Source organism: Pavona decussata, unplaced genomic scaffold (genome assembly GCF_977016875.1).
Source record: "Pavona decussata unplaced genomic scaffold, jaPavDecu1.1 SCAFFOLD_157, whole genome shotgun sequence".
Classification (NCBI taxonomy): domain Eukaryota; kingdom Metazoa; phylum Cnidaria; class Anthozoa; order Scleractinia; family Agariciidae; genus Pavona; species Pavona decussata.
This window is the reverse complement of record NW_028145569.1, coordinates 133,328-153,521: the sequence shown is the minus strand read 5'-3', so window position 1 is coordinate 153,521 and position 20,194 is coordinate 133,328. Positions and strand designations below refer to the sequence as shown.

Here is a 20,194-nt window from a genome sequence, read left to right as displayed (position 1 = left end):
CCCGAACAGATCAATGTGTACCAGCTCACAAAAAATTGCCTTTCAAAAAGAAAAAGACCATAAAATTATGTGGGAATACATGAAACAACATTCTAACTACCTTGCTTTAATGTTATCAGGTTAGGCGCCCCTAAATTTGCTGTAGTAGGAGGTTAATACATCTGATGACATTACGAGATGCTTCACTGCTATTTTAAAATGCACTTCTGATCTACTTAATGAATCCCTTCCGTCGTACACAGTCTTCCTGATGATTTTATAAGGGATAATTGTTCCAAGTTTTCATTGTCTGATTGCAAGAAACTTATATCAAGGAAATCTGGCAAGGAAACTGCACGAGCTACCTGCATGCGTAACTGCTCACGAATGACCTTTTGTTAAAGGTGCCCAATCCTTCCAATACAGAAGAACCGTTCAGTTACAAGAACGTTAAGACGTGTACTAGCCACGATTCTTAAAAACACTAACAAGCAGGAATTTAATTAGAGGACATTATATTTTTTCATCCTAAAGAGGACTGATTATGCCCTGAATATATATAATTTAAAGTGTTATAGATTTGGTTTTAATATATCTGCCACACGAAGGTAGCTGTTTTTGATGGAATATTCATGGATGTTCAATGAATGGATGGCTCATATGCGTGCAACACAATACTGGGCATTTGCAACTTTATGAAACAATAGATATTTTCGATCACGTACTAAGGTAACCCAAGAATATCTCCAGAACGTTTCCAGCCGGTGGGAAGAAAGGGGGGGGGGGGGGGGAAGGGAGGGAGGGTTACTTCTCGGAATTTTTGTTGAGAGTGTATGTGCGCCTCCTTTCTCCAAATCCTGACCCTATTTCAGACCAAAATATGTAATTTTCCAGTGCTTCTTTTCAGATCTGACCTCTAAAATTCATCACCATTTTCAGACCTAGTTTCTAGCATCCATGCCAGTTTCGGTAAAATCGTTTTCAGACTTTCATGATCAGACCAAAATGCGGGTAAAGAATATGTTTCTGCTTTCTATGTTTATCGACCAATTATATCTCAACTTTTCATTAGTATCATTTTTTTAACTGTTTATTTCCAATTTTTACTTTGCTTTTTTGCAGCCCCTGAGGAAGGTAAGTTTTGTCTAACCGATATATTGGGCAATAAAATTATTTAGTCTATTTAGCTGACCGATTAGCCTTGCCTTTGATTTTACGTTTTATTCAATATTGCTGATCCTGATCTACACAAAGATCCGGCTTCACCTTGCTACTGTTTGTACAAGTGGTTCTTGCATTATTCATGATTTACTTTAAGAATATTTACCCTGCCTATTTTAGACCAAAACAGCTCAAAAACCATCCCCTTTAAGGCCGCACATACTTATATAGCTTATAAAAGGGAGTACTCCCTCCCCCTGACAAGAGGCTCGTGCCTGGGTTTGTATTTGTATAGGTGGTGAAACCAGATGAATGATATATGTCAAAATTACTGAGAAATAATGAGTTTTGTCGTACTTGACACCTTTTTATCTCTCAGCATGCTAACAACTAACTAATAATTACCGGAAATTTTAAGTGGCAGTGTCAATCAAATGTCAAGGAAGAGCACGTTCTCAATTGATAACTGAATTATTCCCACGGTCTTCCTCGACCTGATGGATGTTATTTAAAACGGGCAATTGATAAATGAATGGTAAGTATCCGATTAGTTAAGCACTTGTCTGTCAAACTTGTCTAACGACCCATGAAACCTGTGATTGCTTAACGTCAAATTTCAAGTACCTTTTCTTGTGCATAAAAGTCGTGTGGTTTGCACAAGTTATCAGTCATCGTTCCACTCCTCGGAGAACACAGAAACTCTCGAGCTGCAGTGAAAGTCACAGTCTTAAAGCATGAAAACCTTTGAGGTGTTTGCAGCGACTCTTCTTGGTTTGCTGTCAATGCAGCTGATAGAAGCATGCGGGCCGTACAAGTAAGTTGTCCTTACAATTACTTACGTTACTTAAACAGTGTATTTGCATTCCATGTGAATACTGATGCTTTGACAATCTCCCAAGAACCTTGAGCTAGCGTCAGTTAATTAAAGTTGTTTTCGCAAATTAAGCTACAGGAATACGTGCCGCAAGACCCCTGTAATACAGCAGAAACCGCACCCAATTCAGTTGTTTATTTCGGTAAAAGCAGGATATCTAGATCTGTTCAGTTGTACAGAAAAAAATATTGTTTTCTTTTATGTAAGGTCACCTCAAACTTTAGGAACGCTGAAAACCTAATCCTTTTTGTTTTCGAAGGGTAAATTTGTTGTTAAAAATGCGAGGAGAAAAGGACTAGCTTGTATTTTCAGAAAGCCAACCTGAGCAGCTTGTACATTTGGGGAACAAGATTCCGTTTGCTAAAACGTTCTGTCACTTAAATTTTCAGCTAAAGAATCCGAACAGGTCAAACTGTGTTAGCTCAGAAAACTTTGCCTTTAAAAGAGAAAAGGAGACCATAAAACTGATGTGGGAATATATGAAACAACATTCCGTTTCCTAAAACTTTCTGTCACTTGAATTTTCAGCTAAAGAATCCAAACAGGCTAATCTGTGCTAGCTCAGACAAATTTGCCTTTAAACAAGAAAACGAGACCATAAAATGATGTGGGAAGATATGAAACAACATTCCGTTTCCTAAAACTTTCTGTCACTTAAATTTTCAGTTTACGAATCCGGACTAATCAAACTGTGTATTCTTAAACAAATTTGCCTTTAAAAAAGAAAAAACCTAAAATGAGCTGGGAATATATGAAACAGCATTTTAATTAATATTATCTTGCTTTAATCAGTAGTCCTCGTTAGGCACCCCTGAAATAGGAAAGTAAATTTACTGTAACAGTGAGAGGTGTACACCGTTTTGCGAGATCCTCCTCACCCTGCCCCCGCCCTAATGGTTTTTTGCTCCCATTTAACACTAATTAAATAGAATGGTCTGCAGCCGAAGGAAAAAAAATTGCAAAATGCATGACACTGTAATTATTTTTTGCACGTGTAAAGCGAGTTCTTCTTATGTTATTTTTTCTCTCATTGTTCTCCACAGCATCAGCAAAACAAAAGAGGTATGTTGCACAGTATTTGTTTTATGATCATTAAGTTTCCTAATGATCTTTCCAGCTGTAAAAATAAGATTATTATCTATTGTAATGACTCGTGTATTCTTGTCATGAACATGTATTTTTTTTTTTCACGACAGTCAAACACCTCGTTATTTGGGCGAGCAGTCTCTTTCATATCCTATTTTCCCTCTTTTTACCGTTAGTCGTTCATTTCAGCTCAGGGCGAAGTCGGAGCGACGGATTTTAGGGAAACGGGACAAATGCTCTCATAATTACATGGGCGAAATCTTCTTTACTCTCGTCCGCATTGTTACAACTTATTTGTAATCTACCTTTGCAATTTCAGTAGGTTTTCTGGGCCGTCAAATTCTTTACTAAAGATAGAGCATATAATTAATAACATTTTCGATTTTCCTTTACAGTTAGGGTATAGACGTTTATAGAGATCTTCATTACTCTCGCCCGCATTACTACAAAATATCTTTTTGTAATCCGGCCTTTGGAATTTCAATGGCGTTTAATTTGAGCCGTCAAGTCTTAAGAAAAGATAGACCACATAATTAATAACCGATTTTCCTTTTTATATTACAGTTGGGTTATCGACCTTTCTTGAGCATCGTGAAGTTAGGCGTCCGCCGTGGAATGAAGGAGTGTGAAAAACAGTTCAAGGAGAGCTCTCGCTTGAATTGTTCTATTGTCAGGAAACTCATCGACCCAGAGTTACCTATCTTTGTTAACACAACCCTTCCTCTTGGTAAGAATTCGAACTTTCGAGAAAATATTTTCATTTTTGATTGTCGTTTTCTCGCGTCTGGGCCTGAAAGAAGCTTTTGTAATCTGACAGTGATCTAGTTTAGTGTTTCATCCCGGGGGCATATGGTTCAAAGTCCGCATTTTATCTCCAGCCGGTAAGGGTACCGTGATTATTCGATTTGATACCCCCCTGTCCAATAGCCCTCCCCTGCCCCTTGAGATAAGTGCTCATTGATAAGCGCCCCTTCACAATCTTGAGTGTCCCGGCTTTCGCAATTTAAGGGCACTTACACTGAAAAAGAGCTGCAGCAACCTTAAGTGCCTCTACAATATAGTTTACATATACAGCTTTAAACTCATGGGAAACCATACCAACAAATTCGAATCATCTTTCCACTAACAGTTTTAAAACGCAATGCATAGCTCCTTCAGCGCAGTTATAGACTCTCTCTCATTCTGTTGTTTCGTTGATATTTTTAGCTTTTACCCATTGCCTTCCTACCTTTATCATAAGAAACCAATGAATTATCTGGATAGTTTTGTTTATAATGATTTTATTCAAGTTGTTTTCTTTTTATTTTGTTGTATTTTACTTCTAGATTTTTAAATAAAGCTACTTACTATTTTATTAGTTTAATTAAGCTAAATGATTGCTCAATATTTCCTTCCTTTATCTACAAATAAGCAGCATCCAATTCGAAAGCTCTGCTGCTATGGCTGCTGCACACACAGCCTTATTATTTCCCAAATTATTCCGAAATAATTTTCACTAGCCTACCGAAGCTTAAGCAACCGCTGAACACCATTTTCTTGCAGCCACTCGAGAAACAGCATTTATCCACGCCATCACCTCTGCTGCAATCGCTTACGAAATGGCGATCAGATGCCAACACGGCGGAACGAAGGTACAGCGCAGCTGTGGCAATAACGTGGAGTTTGGACAGGACCAAACCAGGCGCTTCTTTGAAAAGCTTGAACAGGGACATGGTGCTCGGACAGCGGTGAACCTTCACAACAATAAAGTAGGAAGAGAGGTAACTATGGTTACTATGCATTTTGGGTTCTCAGCCTTGATGACGACAAAGACCTTTAATCCACTTAATCGCTGAATGCGTCGGACTTAACGGAGAAGTATCACGGGAATTTTGATCTTTTATCTTGAAAATGGTGCGACAACTTAACTTAGTTCCAGAATAAATCTAGAACATCAAGAAAATGAAAGCAATTGCATTCTTGAAAGGAACAAATCATAACGAACTCTAGTGCATTTTTGGAACGGAACGCGAGAATTTAAAAACAGCTAGCTAGCCTAACTTTTTCAAGTTGCAGTCCATTCGACCCAGTCCATCTGTAGCCAGAAAACTTATCGATAGTCTTAGTACACTGGGGTGATAATTTACCGCTGGTTACCAATAACACGCGACCTACGGCATTCTAAAGAGTCGGATAACGTTGCGTTTTGGTGGACGTCAATCAAAGAAAAGCAGTTGAAATTATTTTGAATACTGACAAGATTCCAAGGTAACCCTGCAAGAAACTAAGAACTTTACCTCGCTAAGAGAAGGTAAACTTTATTTAAATTGATTCTCCAGCCAGATCAAGCGCAAATAAAAGGTATTTTTAAATTAAAAATTTCGATTTTCACTGCACGTGATAATTTGCTCACTTGCACGCATCGCCAGGTGTAGCGATTTTAAATGTTTCATAAAAAAAGACGGCTTCGTCTAAACAGTGCGCATTTTTTGAATAACCTCTCTTGGAAATAAACCTTCATTAAGTTTACCATCCGTCAGCGGATAAAGCTGTCAATTTCTTCGTTCTGTTGCCGTGATATGTTCTCAGAATTCAAAACAATTTCAACGGCTTTTCTTTGATTGAGGTCCACCAAAACGCATCTTTATCAGAGTCTTTTGAAGGCGATAGGTCGCGTGTTGTTGGTAACCGCTGTAAAACAAATTTTGAGCAATACTTCTGGGTTTCTGTTGATAAATCAAATAAAAGTTTTGGAGTTTTTGATGTAACACCAAATTCCCGTGATATTTCCCCTTTCATATCGTTTATTTATTTCACCATAGGTCGTTGAGACCAACCAAACTGTGCTGTGCAGGTGCTATGACTCGAATTGTGATAGACAGACCTGCTATTCGAAACTGGCACCATTTGAAATGATTGGAGCTGAGCTGAAGCAGAAGTACCACAATGCTGTGCAAGTGTGGTTCTTGAATGGCAAGCTTTATGAGCGAATTGGAAGCCAGTTCAAAGTCATCTCTAGCGAAGACAACAGACTGGTTTATCTCGACTCCTCCCCAGACTTTTGCGTGCGAAACGACACCTTGGGCACGCCAGGAATGCTGGGAAGAACCTGCAGGAGCGATGACGTCACCAAGAGCGACTGCGAATCTTTTAAGACTCTCTGTAGCTCTTGTAAGTTTCGATATGAGACAAAGGAATACTTTGAGCAGTATAAGTGCAACTGCAAGTTTATCTGGTGCTGCCGCGTAGAGTGCCAGACATGTACAAATCGTGCAAAGAAATATTCTGTAACGACTTGCTTTGCCAATCCTGAACAGAGCGAGTATTGAAAACAAAATGTTATTGTCGGTTTTGTTCACTCATATATAAAGAGGATACCTGCAGCTTGGGCTAATGCATAAACCCATATATCATATCACAACATATCTTATCATATAATATCATATTATATCAGGGTAAAACGTTATTAATCGTTTGATTTTGTCAGTTCGTGTTCTGTTTTTATAATAATCGAGTTGTTTTCCTGCATATGTATGTTATCCTGTTGTAACCTGTATAACATTTTGTTAACTCCATGAATTGTTACGCATGATTTTGTTACCAAAGTTAAGACCCGCTTGCCTAGCGCAAAGCTCTCTGGCAGTCATCATGGTGCTAAAATCAGTAGGAACTAATTGAAGCAGTTACTGCCCTTCGAGAACCAGGCTTTAAAAAAAATCTGTATCGGAATACAAACTAATTTAATTTTTTTAAATTCTTGTATAACATATCGGTTTTTTTTTTATCGAACTCAAATATATATTTGATTATTCTTATTGTTGTTGTTGTTGTTGCTGTTGCTGTTGCTTGCCTAGCGCAAAGCTTACTGGCAGTTACCATGGTGCTAAAATCTAAGAACTTATTGGAGGAGTTGCTGCCTAGCGGGAGCCAGGCTTTAAAAAAATTTGTATCGAAATACAAACTAGTTTACACATGGTATAAAAAAGCGCCTCTCATGCGCGGATTACAATTGTCATTTTTTATATCCTAATACAATGGATTAAAGCAAGGAACGAGGTTTGTAAAACAAGAAAATAGAACGGCCAGTTTATGTCAATTCTAGATCATTTAAGGGCAACTGGTACAATAAACCAGGTTCATCCCCCCCCCCCCCCCCACCCCTATATGTTCAAGTAAAACAGAGGGGGTACGTGACTATACTATTTGGTCCGATCGAAAAGCGCAAAAAAAAAAAAAAAAAAAAAAAAGATTTTTTTACTCCGGTTTCGATTTCTCGAGACGTCAGATATGCAGACCTTCAAAACGTAGGACTAAGCCGGTTCTGGTCCATTAAGTTGGGCTATAGAATACACCTAAATGTTGTTTTATTGCGCCCTCTTATCAACTATAAAATTAATCAAAAATACATTGTTTGTATCAACGCTATCGTTGGTCCTGTTCTCTGTTTTTGTCACTGGGTAAGTAATGTTTCCTCTTTGACTTTATCCAGGCCCTGTGAAAATAAGATACGTTTGCCTTAAAGTAAACCAATTTCCTGGGGATATTTTGCAGGAAGATAAGGTCTTTCTTCTTCCGAGCCTACTTTAAAGGGCTTGCCCTTTAATTTTAAGCTCCTTCCAGTTCTTTCATTTCCCAAACATATTCCAGAGTACTACAACATACAAAAGTAACATTACTTCGGCTAAAGAAACATAATCCTATTTCGCCTTGGAGCTCAGGGCCCGGTTGTTCGAAAGCCGATTTACACTAATCCCCGATTAAAAATTAACCAAGGTTTTCATCTCGCTCATTAAAAATGTTTTTAAAAGCTAATTTCAAGCCAGTAGTAAAAAAAGGCTAAGTCGAAACTGAGGAACAAAAATCTTTTTGAAAAGTCTGCATGACTTAACCTTAATCCAGGATTAGCTTAATCGGACTTTGAACAACTGGGCCCAGACAGCTATAGGGACAAAATGCACCAGGGTTGATTTTGGAGATTTAAAAAGGCAAAAGCTATACCAAAGTTTCTTATCTTTTCCTAAAAATTGATCTGGCGACAATTTGTACTGATTTCTTTGTTGCCGATAATTTTTCATCTTTGGAAGAGTAAATTTGCATCTGAGTCTTTTTTATCTTTATTTTTTTTTTTATTTTATGCGGATATGAAATCACCCCATTGTTTACGTGAACTGATCGCCAGGGGACAAAAATTAACAGGCTTATGGACATTAATTCACAAAAAAATTTCTGGGCCCCGGGTTGCTCGAAAGCCGATTAACGCTTATCTACGATTAAAAGTTAATCGAGGTTTTCATTTCGCTCGTTAAAAATGGTTTTAAAGGCTAATTTCAAGTTAAAAGGTAAAGAAAAGTCTAAATCAAAACTGAGGGCCAAAATCTTTTGGAAGAATCTTTATTGATTAGTAATTAAACTTGAATCAAAGTTCACGTTAATCCAGGATTAGCTTAATTGGTCTTTGAACAACTGGGCCCTTTTCGAAGGTTTAATTTATTAAAGCAACACTTGTGAAGCAAATATAGATTCAATATATACATTAAAACTGGACTTGGCAACACAATGAAACTCATATTAACAATATAAAATTAGTTGAATTGTTTACTGACCACGTAACATATAAAGGTCCAGTTGAAGCCTGCCCTCACTGCAGTCATCTTTCCACATGATAGCGTGTAGTCCCTCCCTAGGGGGACCCCCATAGGGATGGACACAGAAACCAGATGTCTTGTGTTTTAAGGTTTTATGAGAGGTCCTATTGATACAATGAGAACAAAGAAGGGTGCTAAAATACATGATATACTGTGGCAGTTGTTTACGCAACCTATTTAAGCAGCTGCGAAAAGAAAATCTGAATTATTCTTGCAGACTCTCTTTTCTCCGATTCTTAGGTTGCGTATATACTGGCAAGCAACTTAGATGTTTCAAGTTTCAAAGTTTAAAGTTTATTCAAAATTCGCAGATAGCGAGTGCTAATCTAGGCCGGCCAGACTTACAACTGTTTAAGGATAAAATTTATATTATTATAGTTATTACAATCAAAGACAGAACAAATAGAATTTAGGGGAGGTAGAGAAATCACGAGTAACATAAAAAAAAGTAGAAAAATTAACGAGTTGCAACTAATCGGCGAGACCTATTTTCTGTACTAAAATAGGCGTTTCAATGTAGTCATTCTCATTTACCAAAATGTTGAGGAGAAGCCGGCGAATTTCTCCTTTCAATTATTTCCTTCCTTTGATGGCCTTTCGTATCCGGAGTTCACGTACACTCGATTGAATAAACGTTGTCCCGAGCAAAGGGTGAGCGATGCGACCTGATGGAATCATGGAATGATCAACTATCATATGTATATTCTGTTGTTGTTGTTTGTTTTCTTTTTCTATCTCGACCGCGAGAAACATCTAAAAACAGCACGCGCTTTTCTTTGCTAAAGCGAAGAATGGCGAATAAGCTCATAGGTCAAGCGTTCCCCAGCAAACTTTCATAGATTAAATCTATTATCTGACGACGTTTTACCAATCAATTGTATATGACATTTTACATATTTCGCATCCATTTTTTTCCTCTACAGGTATATTACAAAATCACAAGAGGACCAGCTTCCAGCTGGCTTGCAAGCTCAATTGGTGGAACACTGAATTCCGTTCAAGCCTCATTTTTTCTCAGTCCGGAGTTTGTTTTGACGGCTGACTTAGTTACGTGCGTACTTACTAGATGCTATTAATGGTTATTCATTTCATTTTCGATAAACTTTCAACCGTTTAATCTCATATATATGACATTTCATCTATCTCAGAAAGCAGAGCACTGAAGGATCACGTGGCTTGGCTCTCCCCTCCTCTCCCCACCCCCTACCCCCTTCTCCCGTTGGGAAATATTGCCCGAAAAGGGATGACGATTAGCACCAGGCCTTACACATACATGTACGTTAAAGGCACTTCAGAATTTGGTCGACTTCAAGAAAAGCTGATTATAACCTTCGATAAAAAGCAAGCTAATCTAAAGACATACTAATTAATGCTTCTATATAGTCGAATTTGTAGGCTACTCTTGTGGCCTGCAGTACATGTACATTTGTTAATTTTTTAATGCCTTTTTAGTGCGAGAAGCGCGCGCATAACACGATAGAGCGCGGCGTGTGACTTGATTTGTTCGCGCTCCGCGCTCACCTTTCTTCCGATCGACGCATAAAAAATGGTAACACCTGTTCTGTAGTTATCAACTATGTTTTAGATTGGAGATTATCAGGGGCTTGTAATTTGTCTGTCTGGGAATAGCTGCTATTATTTACCTCTGAAACTTGGAAGCATCAGGTGGACAAGTACTCGATATCACTAAGGGCGTCTCCCAAGTTGCTGTTCCACCTAAAACGAGACATACCTGAGCATTTAGGGCAGGGAGGAATAAACTCAATTTTTTTTTAGCCTTAAGTCCAAGCCCATCTGGAAAAGACATAGTTACTGAACAAAAGAAACTACTGAAACAAAGTAGATTACGTGAACTCTAGCTGACGCAAAACGGATCATGCGCACTGGTATAGTTACTGGCGTACACTGATGTTACAGAGATATTATGATCATTTTCCACATTCTTCTAGAATAGAGTTGGGCTGCCTGCTCTATCCGTCCAGTCTCTTCTATCGTCTGCTACCAATTCCCGTTTTCACACTACAGACGGATTATCTGTCTGACGCGGATTATGCATCCCAGGAATGCACGCTAATGAGATACATGAACTCACTGATTGTAGACATCACAAGGTGTCTCCTAACCTTAATTCTTATCACTAAAACACAAATAATTCTGTCAAATATTAAGTTGTGAAAATGGCAAAAAGTTCTGTATTATGTTAAGCACCCAAATTCAGGGTTAGGTGCATAAGTGATCCGTCTAATTGTCCGTCTCTTGAAACGGATTTTGAGAACGAATTGCACGTTTAAGACGCATAATCCGTCTTCTATGAAGTTCTGTTTTCACATAACTCGTCGGGCATTTTATCCGTCTAGACGGAGCCGTCTTTACCGTAAAAACGGCCAATGATACGCTGCTTTCGCCGACGGTGTTACAGGGTACACATCCTTTAATGTCTGAGAAAAACGTACCTTGTGGACATACTCTCTTGCCACTACAGTTGTGAATGAGAATTTCATCGTTGTAAGTGAAAAACATGTAGGTTTTCTCGCACCGAGCCGCTTTGCGGTAAACAAGCCTGGTGTTATCGGCCGGATTACAGTTGGCGCTTGCTGGCTGGAGGCAGAAGCCATCGTAAGCACGTATAGGACTTTGATAAACTACAAGAGTGGTAAAAAATAGTTGCTCTTTTCAGGCGAAACCAGGAGTTCTCGAAAGGAGGGATTTGGGGTGGGGGTGGAGGCAGAGATTGTAAATTAAAAGCAAAAGGTTTCCCTGATCAAGAGAGATTTGGAGTTTTCCCTCCTCACGAGAAAAATTAAAATGAGAATACATGTTTGGTTTATCAAGAGAGTAAAAGGCTAATGGTAAATGGGTCACCGTAAAAAGATTCCAATCTCTTTACGATGGCCAATTTACTCTTATTTTTCAACTCAGTTGATAAACCAAACATTCGTTTCTACTCCCCACCGACGCAGCACCGTAGTTTCTTTAGAAACTATAACCCCCTCATCAATTTGTTAATGAAAATATAGACTGTGAAATGAGGCATATCTTCACTTTGAACTTGTGACTCCTGACCCTCCCTATGGATCAGTTTTAGATATGATACTCCCAATTGAATCTAGCTCAGGCTACTGACGTAACCAGTGGTGTTATAAATCATAAAAAATAAATGTTAAATAATTGTACATAACGAAGTAAATCATGACATACAAAAAAGATGGTAAGTAAATTGTAAAGGTGCACAAGAATATCTAGAGACTGTTCAAATAAAGGGGGGAGAAGGACTTTGCGCTATAAAGGGAACAGCTCGCCCGTAAGGTTTTTTCGTGCTTGCAAATGAAAAAAAAAAAAAAAAATGACAAATTTAAAAGTCGATCCAATACCATTTTATTTCAAAAACATGTAGAGAGATAACGTAATTCATAGACGCATGCGCACCCGCTAATCACTTACGCTATCATACCCATCCTAGCAAGGCTGAGCAACTCATATTTCTAGTGTTATGAATTCAACAGTCTCGAGAACCAACCTGGTAACTTGAATAGATCTAGTTGGAGCCTTTCCTCATTACAGGCGTCCATCCACATAATAGCTGTGGTTCCCTCTTGAGGTGTCCCGGACAAAGGATGAACACAAAACCCGGATGCCTTGTGCTTCAAAGTTGCATGAAACGTCCTACGATGTAAATGGCAAATGCAAAGAGAGTTTCATTGGTATTTATTGAGTATAACAATTTTGAATCCCATGCATCATCTCCTTACTGCACAAGCAAGCTTAACAGCAAAATACCTTTGGAACTTGGACGCGTCCGTCGGGCAAGTGCTTGAAATGACCAGCGGAGTTTGCCATGTAGCTGTCCCCCCTGGGTATAAAACAGGATTTGATATTGTCAGTGCAGGCATGGCGATCAATCATTAACCAAATTACCCAAAACGCTTGAGTCAGATCACCGTAGCTTAATGTTTTGGATTAAGTGAAGGTAACGTTAACAGTTGTTGATTTTTTTTTATTGCATAAGTCGTTAACGGTTATGAAGATGTGATGAATCTATTCCTCTTAAAGGAGAGTATCACGCAAATTTGCTGTCATTTCAAAACCCAAAAATGTTTATCTGTCAGCAGAAACAAAGAAATGATTGTCAATTTTGTTATAAATTAGCACCCCATTGCGATAAGACTGTCTCTGGCCAGAGACAGAGTAGGTCGGAATAGATTGAAACTTGAAAAATGTAAGGCTAATGTTTTTCAAGTTCTCGCATTTTTGTTTCCAAAATGCGCTAGAACAGATCACGAGTTGTTCCTTCCAAGAATTGAGTTGATTTCTTTCCTGTCGTCATTTTAGAATTATTTGGCAGCTGATTGAAGGTCTTATTTCACCATTTTTAACAAAAGATACCAAAAACCCCCATGATACTTCCCCTTTAAGTACGGTGTCTCCCAATGCAGAGGTATTCTTGCGCGGTTTGTGACTGGTTGACTGGTATGATCCACCTACCCTGAGGACACACCCTTTTGCCGCTGCACTTGTGAGTGAGCACGACATCATGGTAAGTGAACACCATATAGTCTTTAGAGCATTGCCGTGAAGTGTCCCGTATGTAAACAAGTGGCGTGTTGTCTGCTGGATTGCACCCGTCTCTCTCTGGCTGCAGACAAAAGTCACCATGCGCTCGGATGGGGCTCTCTGAAGTAAACAGAAGTATGGGCCTTGTAAGTATCTGTGCTACTGATTATTTTTGAGTATTTTTAAATGATATTATCCGAAATTTTTAATTTGTTCGACATTTTAGATTTGTAGCTTATCTTTATAAATGGGTTATCATTTCTCCATACACCATCCCGGCGCATTGAATGGATGCAATTACAGCTTCTTATCTTCACAGCAGTCACTCAACCACATGTAGTTCTTCTTTGAGAGATCGTCAATATACTAAATAACGTGTAAATAGATTGTTTGGGAAAGAACAGGTGACGGTTAGTCCAGTTTTTGATAAGCAATGTAAACTTTTCGGACCCCCTTTTGGGAATTCGAAGACTTGCAAAGGCGTGATCAGATTATAAACATTTGTTTCAAGATAACTTAAAAATGACTTTTTTACTTGATTGCATCTTTTGTTTCGTTTCATTCGTAAGCAGGGTTAGGTGCGACGGTTAATGGATGAGTGACCTTCCCGAGGCTACTGGGTTTCTTCCTTGCATTAGCTCCCAGAGTAGCGCAAGTTATCCTTCGCTTGTTAAGGAGACACTGTTTTAAGAGATCGCATAGAGCTGCTGCTTCATTTTATGATCATTCAATTCTACGAATTATCCAACATATGATGGGCATGACTTACGTGGGCAGACCAAGCACTGTTTTTCTTGCTTGGTAAGTGCACTACCACAGGCATCCCCACCACATCTAGGGGGTGGATTGTTACAGAGTCTTCTGCGTGTTTGTAGGCCTGTGACACACATCTTATTACAGCTTGACCAAGAAGTCCATTCCGATACTCCACCGTTAACTGTATGAAAAAGAGTAGAAAATGACAAGAGTAACTTCTGTCGGAATGGAATTTCATTTCTGGAATAACAACAACAACAACAACAACAACAACAACAAAAAGGTCAGGATAATGGAAAGGTTTTGCATATATTGCGAACGCACGTAGTCTTTTTTAGTGAGTGATAAATTCAATGGGTCGGTTATTAACACACAGTTTAGACGGTGTTTAACAAAACCACGTTCCAATCCATTTACAATTTTGCCAACAATCATATCTAAACATTGTCTACTGCCAACGGCAACAAGACATCTACTTAAATTAAACCACTTATAAACAGATTTGGAGGCCCACTGATTGTCGTGAGCCGCGGCCTAAGTAAGACTGTTTAGAAAACTGGCTCAATATATTGTTGTTTGGTTTCTTGTTCTTATGCTTATGCTTGTGTCGTTCCACGCGTGTAAATAAGACTTGAACAGAAGGCGCCATCAGGGTGTAAATGTGGCGGCTACAGGGACTTTTATCCATCAAAGGACTTTTTATACAGTTTTCAGCCCTCTCGGATTGGGTTCCTACTCAACGTACATGCATAATTGACTCAATGGTTGGTTACCTTCCATCATTCATTAGGCGTCAGCTCCAGGAAAAAACATGACTAACTGTATGGTTGGAAACCTGTGAAGGAGCTGCAAAAATTGTGGTTTTCTTATCTTACTTTTTGTTATTTTTCTTCGGGTAACTTGCAATCTAGATAGTTACACAACTCGACATCGATTTTGTGCACCCTGGGTGCGGTTTTTTCTCGGGAGCGGTTAAGCGTAATCTAATTCGTGACCTTATTGTCTTCGACAACTTGGCGCTAATAGGATGATCTTGGGAAATGCGTTAAGAGCATGAGCATGTCAGCTCCATTCATTAATCTTAAACCCCTTTTGTAACCAAACTTACATCATAAATCACATTTGTTAAGTTGGTTGTAGGTTACCTGGGATTCGGTTCTGATCGCAGTCATCCTCATTCACCCAATACCAGATAATACCAGGGTTCGGCATCGCCCCGTAGATCCACGGAGCTGGATTATTCGACGTTTTCTCGGAAATAATCGATCCCCAATCGGAATAGTCCGAATGAGTAGAAGTTGTTAGTAGGCTCTGCCTCGCACCCAGCCAAGGCATGCGCCTCTCAATTGAGTCCTGCCAGCTGTATTGCCATTGGTTGAATCGTTTCATAAGAGTGATGTCGGTTTGTTGGTTGTTTTCACTCACAAAACTAATAGAGTAAAAAAAGACTGAATAAATAAATGACAGCGAATAAGGTTTACTCAACAACAACACGTACCATATTCAATGACCTTATGCAAGATATTAACTTCACATTCCTATTTCAGATTTTCTGAATTGAAAAGATATTTAAAATAGTTACTGCGATGCGAAGTCTATTTGAAATCTAGTTATATAACGCTGTCTGATTGCAGATATTAGTATTGCGCACGTAAGCTTAATCTCCCTGAACTTTAAACAAAAGTTAAGAAGTGACTATTTCCATTTCGCTTCTTATTAAAAAAAAAAAGAAAGTCAGCCAAATGATACGTCAAGTAAAACCCATTTTAATATAAGATAACATATCGGCTATACAACCAGAAACAACACAGCTTAGATAACTGAAACAAACTACATTATTATTATTATTATTATTATTATTATTATTATTATTATTATTATTATTATTATTATTATTATTATTATTTTTGTTGGTTGGTTTCACTCGCAAGGCTAGTTAAAGAAAGAAAATTAAAGAGCATTTGTCAAGTCAAGAAGGTGGGAAATGACACTCCATTTCACATAGCTTTAGTCCTTTTGCTGTTTCACAAAGATTTATTCCTTTCAAATTAGACATCGGAATACGTCTTCTACGATGTTACTTGATAGATAGAGGAGATATTACATGACCGCGCGGAGATACGAAATTTCTCTTCAATTGTTGAAAAATATTTCACTCGTTCGCGCAATTCTGTTTATTATATAAACACCAATGAAATACTAAATCATTGCAAATGGCGCGATTTATTATATGTAGCCATAGCGACGGTGATCTTTTCAAGTGTGAAGATAACATGTTATTTTTTTCCCGTGTGAAGATATCATCTTTTCGTGCAAAAGCTTACCTGGATTTTTATTGGTGTCTATATAATAAATGTATTTTTTTCAAAGAAGATAAAAATCCGAGTTCTCCCAGCAGGAATTCAACTTATGATCTCCCGATTACTAGTTCGGATGCTCCACCACTGAGCTACAGGAGAGTCGTGGGAGCTAAGGATGACATTACTTGCTCACTAATTGATCCATTACCTGTATTTGATAGGAGCAGTCCACACTCCGCCCCAGTGCCCTCTCGTGTTAGCCTCCAACCGATATTTAAAAGTTTTCCCGCCACTCAATGCTTTAATCTGATCAGCGTGCCCCAAGATTGAGTAATCCTTCGTCAATGATGGCTTCGTTGGGTTCTTAAACTTAACCTCGTTTTTCCTCCAGCCGTTAGAAGCACTGGTAACTAGAAGAGTGTAAGCTCCTGGCTCTGACGTCATGTCGCAATACACCGGCAAGTACTCATGGGAATTCTTTCGAATCATGTAAACTCCGTCTTTCATTGCTGATTCGCTTCCTCCATTTTTCGTTTTTATTTCGTTACATGATCTCCTATGAAAGCAAATAAAGATAAACAACAACCTCAAAGAGATGCCGTGAGACCCAGTCTCCTGCTCATCGTTATCTGGGTCGTCACGCAAGGCTTAATGGGGAAGAGCGTTGCTCTTGACCACCCAAATCACGGCTGGTTAGAGGACTAAACCCCTTCTTACTCCATTACGTCGACTATAAATTTAGTTCGGCTCAAAAAAATCTTGTGCAATCATTTTCTTACCTAAAAAAATCCGTCACTAATAGGGCCACATTTTTAGTATGTTATAGCCCGTTGTAATTGATTAACATTATTTTTCACTAAAATGAATAATTTCCCGCGCTGTTATTCTGAAGTCCACTGAGTCAACCTTTGCGTGTCGTTCATCCTCCTGGCACTCACACTCTATCACAGAATAAAGAGTAATAGATAGCGAATAGCGTAGCCAATACGATCACAGCATTCGTGATAGTAAGCCAGTTGATTTATCCTTATAGAGACAAGAATAATTAAAATGTAACCGGTTTGTTGCTACAGAGAACGCAGGGTATATATCCTTTTTCTCTATTAGACTCTAAATTTACCGTCTCTATATTCAGCTAAACTTAAAGTCGACGACCTATTAAACAGACAATTGGTTTCATACCCCACTACACCGAAAGGAGGCATTGTAACACTACAGTCGCTTACGAAGATAATTGAATTTCGCGGTCGGTGATCAGGCTACGCTTCGGTAATCGCAACGTTTGTTTTACGAGCAATAGAGGGTCTTTCCGTTAAACAATATTTCATCGTAAAAATGACTATAAAAGGAGCAAAAATGTGTCCTATTTTCAACCCACAAAGTCAACCCAAAGTTTGATACGGTCCGATCCATGTTATGCCGACGTCATATTGGAAGAATTTTCTCCTTACCAGGTTTCTTCGCGCAGCCAGATTCTTATCACTTCATTTCTTTGTCGATTTAATCCTATTGTCGAGTCAATTACAATCGCACCATTCAAACTGGTTTTGTCTGCAGCGCTCGTCAAAACAGCGTCACCGGAAGTGGTTAAATATGGCATTCGTTTGATGGAGTTGGCCTTAACTGAATCCCAGTCTCCTTGTTTATGAAGTAACTCCCCGCATGACTTATTTGATGGACCGGAAAGAAAGGAACAGCCTGCTTTGCCCCTCCAAATTCCATTCCAGGATTTTACGCTGTCTTCCTCGATACGATACTAGAAATAAACATATGAGTTAGTTAAGGACTTGTTCAGGCAGTGTAGCACTTCTTCTAAAATGGCGCATCAGTAGCGTCAAACCCTGATGTTACTCCAAGCCCATCATTCCAATTCCGGACTTTTGTGCGCATTGTTGCACGCAAAGATTCTGGGCCAGACAGTGACAAAAAAAATTAATGTCACTTTCAATATAGCATGTCTTAGTCAGTAACAAACGAATAGCCCGAAGTAGCTTTAAGCAAACCGTGGGTGAGTTGACGCAAGCTGGTACCACTGCTTCACTCCTCATAACTATTAGTGGAGAGCCAACTAGTGGAGTGCCAATCAGGTTGTGTTTACTCATACGCAGTAATAGTCATTAGTTAAAGGGTGATGAGTGACTTTCGATTTCTACACCAATATTTTACTGAGCTTAAATTCTCCATATACGAGGAAAACAGCGTCCGCCTTTATACTGAAATGGTAAAAGTGCAAGCCTTGCGAAAATCCGTCACCTGAAAATGCTTCATGTTTGTAATCTTGTCTACCATCTCCAGCACGGAGAAGTCTGATGTCAATGAAGGAGTGTCCATGTTTCTCGATTTCACGTTATCTCTCGTCCATCCGTAATCACTACCGCTGGTCAAAACCAGCGTCCAGCCTCCTCCGTGGTCAGTGAATTTACAAAGTGTTCTAAACTCACGATCAGCAGGCTTAATGGTGTAGATACCACCTTAAATAGAAAAAAAAGTATTAAAGAGAAAACTCATTAAATGTTTGACTTTGCAGGTTTCTTCAAGGTTTAAATGTCTAAAATCGACGTTTCTGACACTTTGTCTGCCCTCTTTGGCTTCCTGGGGTATAAAAAATGTTGATAAAATACTATCGGCGCTAAAAGAATTAATCAAAATTTAATTTGTGCTATTTCGATTCACAGGTTACTTTTACCACCCTCTAAAATACTAACATTTTAAATTTTGCTACCCTGACGCATGCCACGGAGAAAAAAAGGCCACCCCAATTGGGCGGGGCCTCCCTATAATTCGCCTACGATAGTATTATGGGGTTCTCATGTCAACCCCCAGCGAGAAAAGCCATCGCTAGAGACATGTAACAGAAAAACTTATTACAACTATTCATTACAGGTAAACACTATATTTGATATTACCTTGAACTGGTCTGTTCTGCACACTTCTCAACTGAATCTCCAAACAGGATCTCGGAAGTTTGAAGTTTTGTTCCCTGACCCAATACCATATGTTTACCGGGTGCTGTTCAAGGTCTGTACCATCCAACCACGGTGCGGGAAAGAAAATCTTGGAGTTAGCTGCCAAAAAAGAGTAACAAGTAAGGAATAGTCACACCTGCCTAATTTCATAGTCTGCAGCTACTCTCATTAGCCATAAGCCATAAGCTATTTTACTGAGTGAAATTTAAATTTAAAGTTAAAATTGTTAGGTTTTGAAACGAAATTGTTAAAAAGTCTGATATAATGGGTTAATTTAACCTTTTCACGTGTTTTGGTTTGTCGGCAATGTAGTGTTCAAGCACAATTATGCACCGTTATTGTCCAATCAGGATAAAACTATTATTGTAATTGATTCATAAGAGAGGTGCGAGTTAACGGTCTAGTTGTTGTCATGTAATGTTCTGTGTGAGCGTGTGAACTAAAATACTGATTTTAGATGGTGGCGGGCCGTTTCATTTGAGAACTTGTACCGGCCGGGGTTCTACATTACATTTGACCACTCCTGACATTGGCGACGAGGATCGAGAATCGACGGGTCCATAATTTAACGGTTTAACAGGCGGGGGTTCACCAGAAAGCCGTTTTCACGCCGCTTAAAATCGGTCAAATGGAAATATCATTGTTCGCATTTCAAGCAATACAAAAACCCTCCATTCATTACACAAATCAATATTTTGGGGTGTTTTATGAATTTTTGGGTGATTTTTAGGTATATTTGGAAGGAAATAATTTTTCTTGAAGGATTGGTAAAATTAAAAGAAATAAGAAATGTTGAAGATTTAGGGATGTTTTAAAATTAGAATTTGTAGTTAATAATTAATAGACGGACACGTAATATTGGTCAAGCGCCATCAAATTATAATCCAAGAATATTTT

General features: G+C 38.7%; 2 protein-coding genes across 2 annotated transcripts in view; one reads left to right on the top strand and one right to left on the bottom strand.

Annotated features, from left to right (window-relative positions):
• The first annotated feature begins 1,758 nt into the window (after positions 1-1,758).
• LOC146465033 (protein Wnt-8b-like) lies at positions 1,759-6,894 on the top strand. Its single transcript, XM_085128953.1, has 5 exons — positions 1,759-1,954; positions 3,058-3,076; positions 3,665-3,827; positions 4,643-4,860; positions 5,902-6,894. Exons 1-5 carry the CDS (start codon positions 1,875-1,877, stop codon positions 6,406-6,408), a joined length of 987 nt encoding a protein of 328 aa, XP_084985079.1. The 5' UTR covers positions 1,759-1,874; the 3' UTR covers positions 6,409-6,894.
• The window catches only part of LOC146465031 (uncharacterized), a 36,707-nt gene continuing 22,953 nt past the window's right edge, over positions 6,441-20,194 (bottom strand). Inside the window, exons 35-48 of the mRNA XM_085128946.1 lie at positions 19,238-19,396; positions 18,585-18,802; positions 17,783-18,087; positions 16,540-16,887; positions 15,177-15,460; positions 14,045-14,212; positions 13,207-13,395; positions 12,502-12,574; positions 12,242-12,387; positions 11,178-11,366; positions 10,368-10,440; positions 8,683-8,828; positions 6,930-7,571; positions 6,441-6,700 (exon numbers count right to left, since the gene is read on the bottom strand). Of these exons, the coding sequence (XP_084985072.1) occupies positions 7,561-7,571; positions 8,683-8,828; positions 10,368-10,440; positions 11,178-11,366; positions 12,242-12,387; positions 12,502-12,574; positions 13,207-13,395; positions 14,045-14,212; positions 15,177-15,460; positions 16,540-16,887; positions 17,783-18,087; positions 18,585-18,802; positions 19,238-19,396 (2,309 nt within the window). The 3' untranslated portion in view covers positions 6,441-6,700; positions 6,930-7,560. The remainder of the gene's footprint in view (positions 6,701-6,929; positions 7,572-8,682; positions 8,829-10,367; positions 10,441-11,177; positions 11,367-12,241; positions 12,388-12,501; positions 12,575-13,206; positions 13,396-14,044; positions 14,213-15,176; positions 15,461-16,539; positions 16,888-17,782; positions 18,088-18,584; positions 18,803-19,237; positions 19,397-20,194) is intronic.

What these genes read in the sequence shown, in the direction of transcription:
- LOC146465033 (XM_085128953.1), top strand. Translation starts at nt 1,875, where the DNA reads ATGAAAACCTTTGAGGTGTTTGCAGCGACTCTTCTTGGTTTGCTGTCA. An exon ending in TAACACAACCCTTCCTCTTG is followed by an intron (nt 3,828 to 4,642) that starts GTAAGAATTCGA and finishes ATTTTCTTGCAG; the next exon opens with CCACTCGAGAAACAGCATTT. An exon ending in ACAATAAAGTAGGAAGAGAG is followed by an intron (nt 4,861 to 5,901) that starts GTAACTATGGTT and finishes ATTTCACCATAG; the next exon opens with GTCGTTGAGACCAACCAAAC.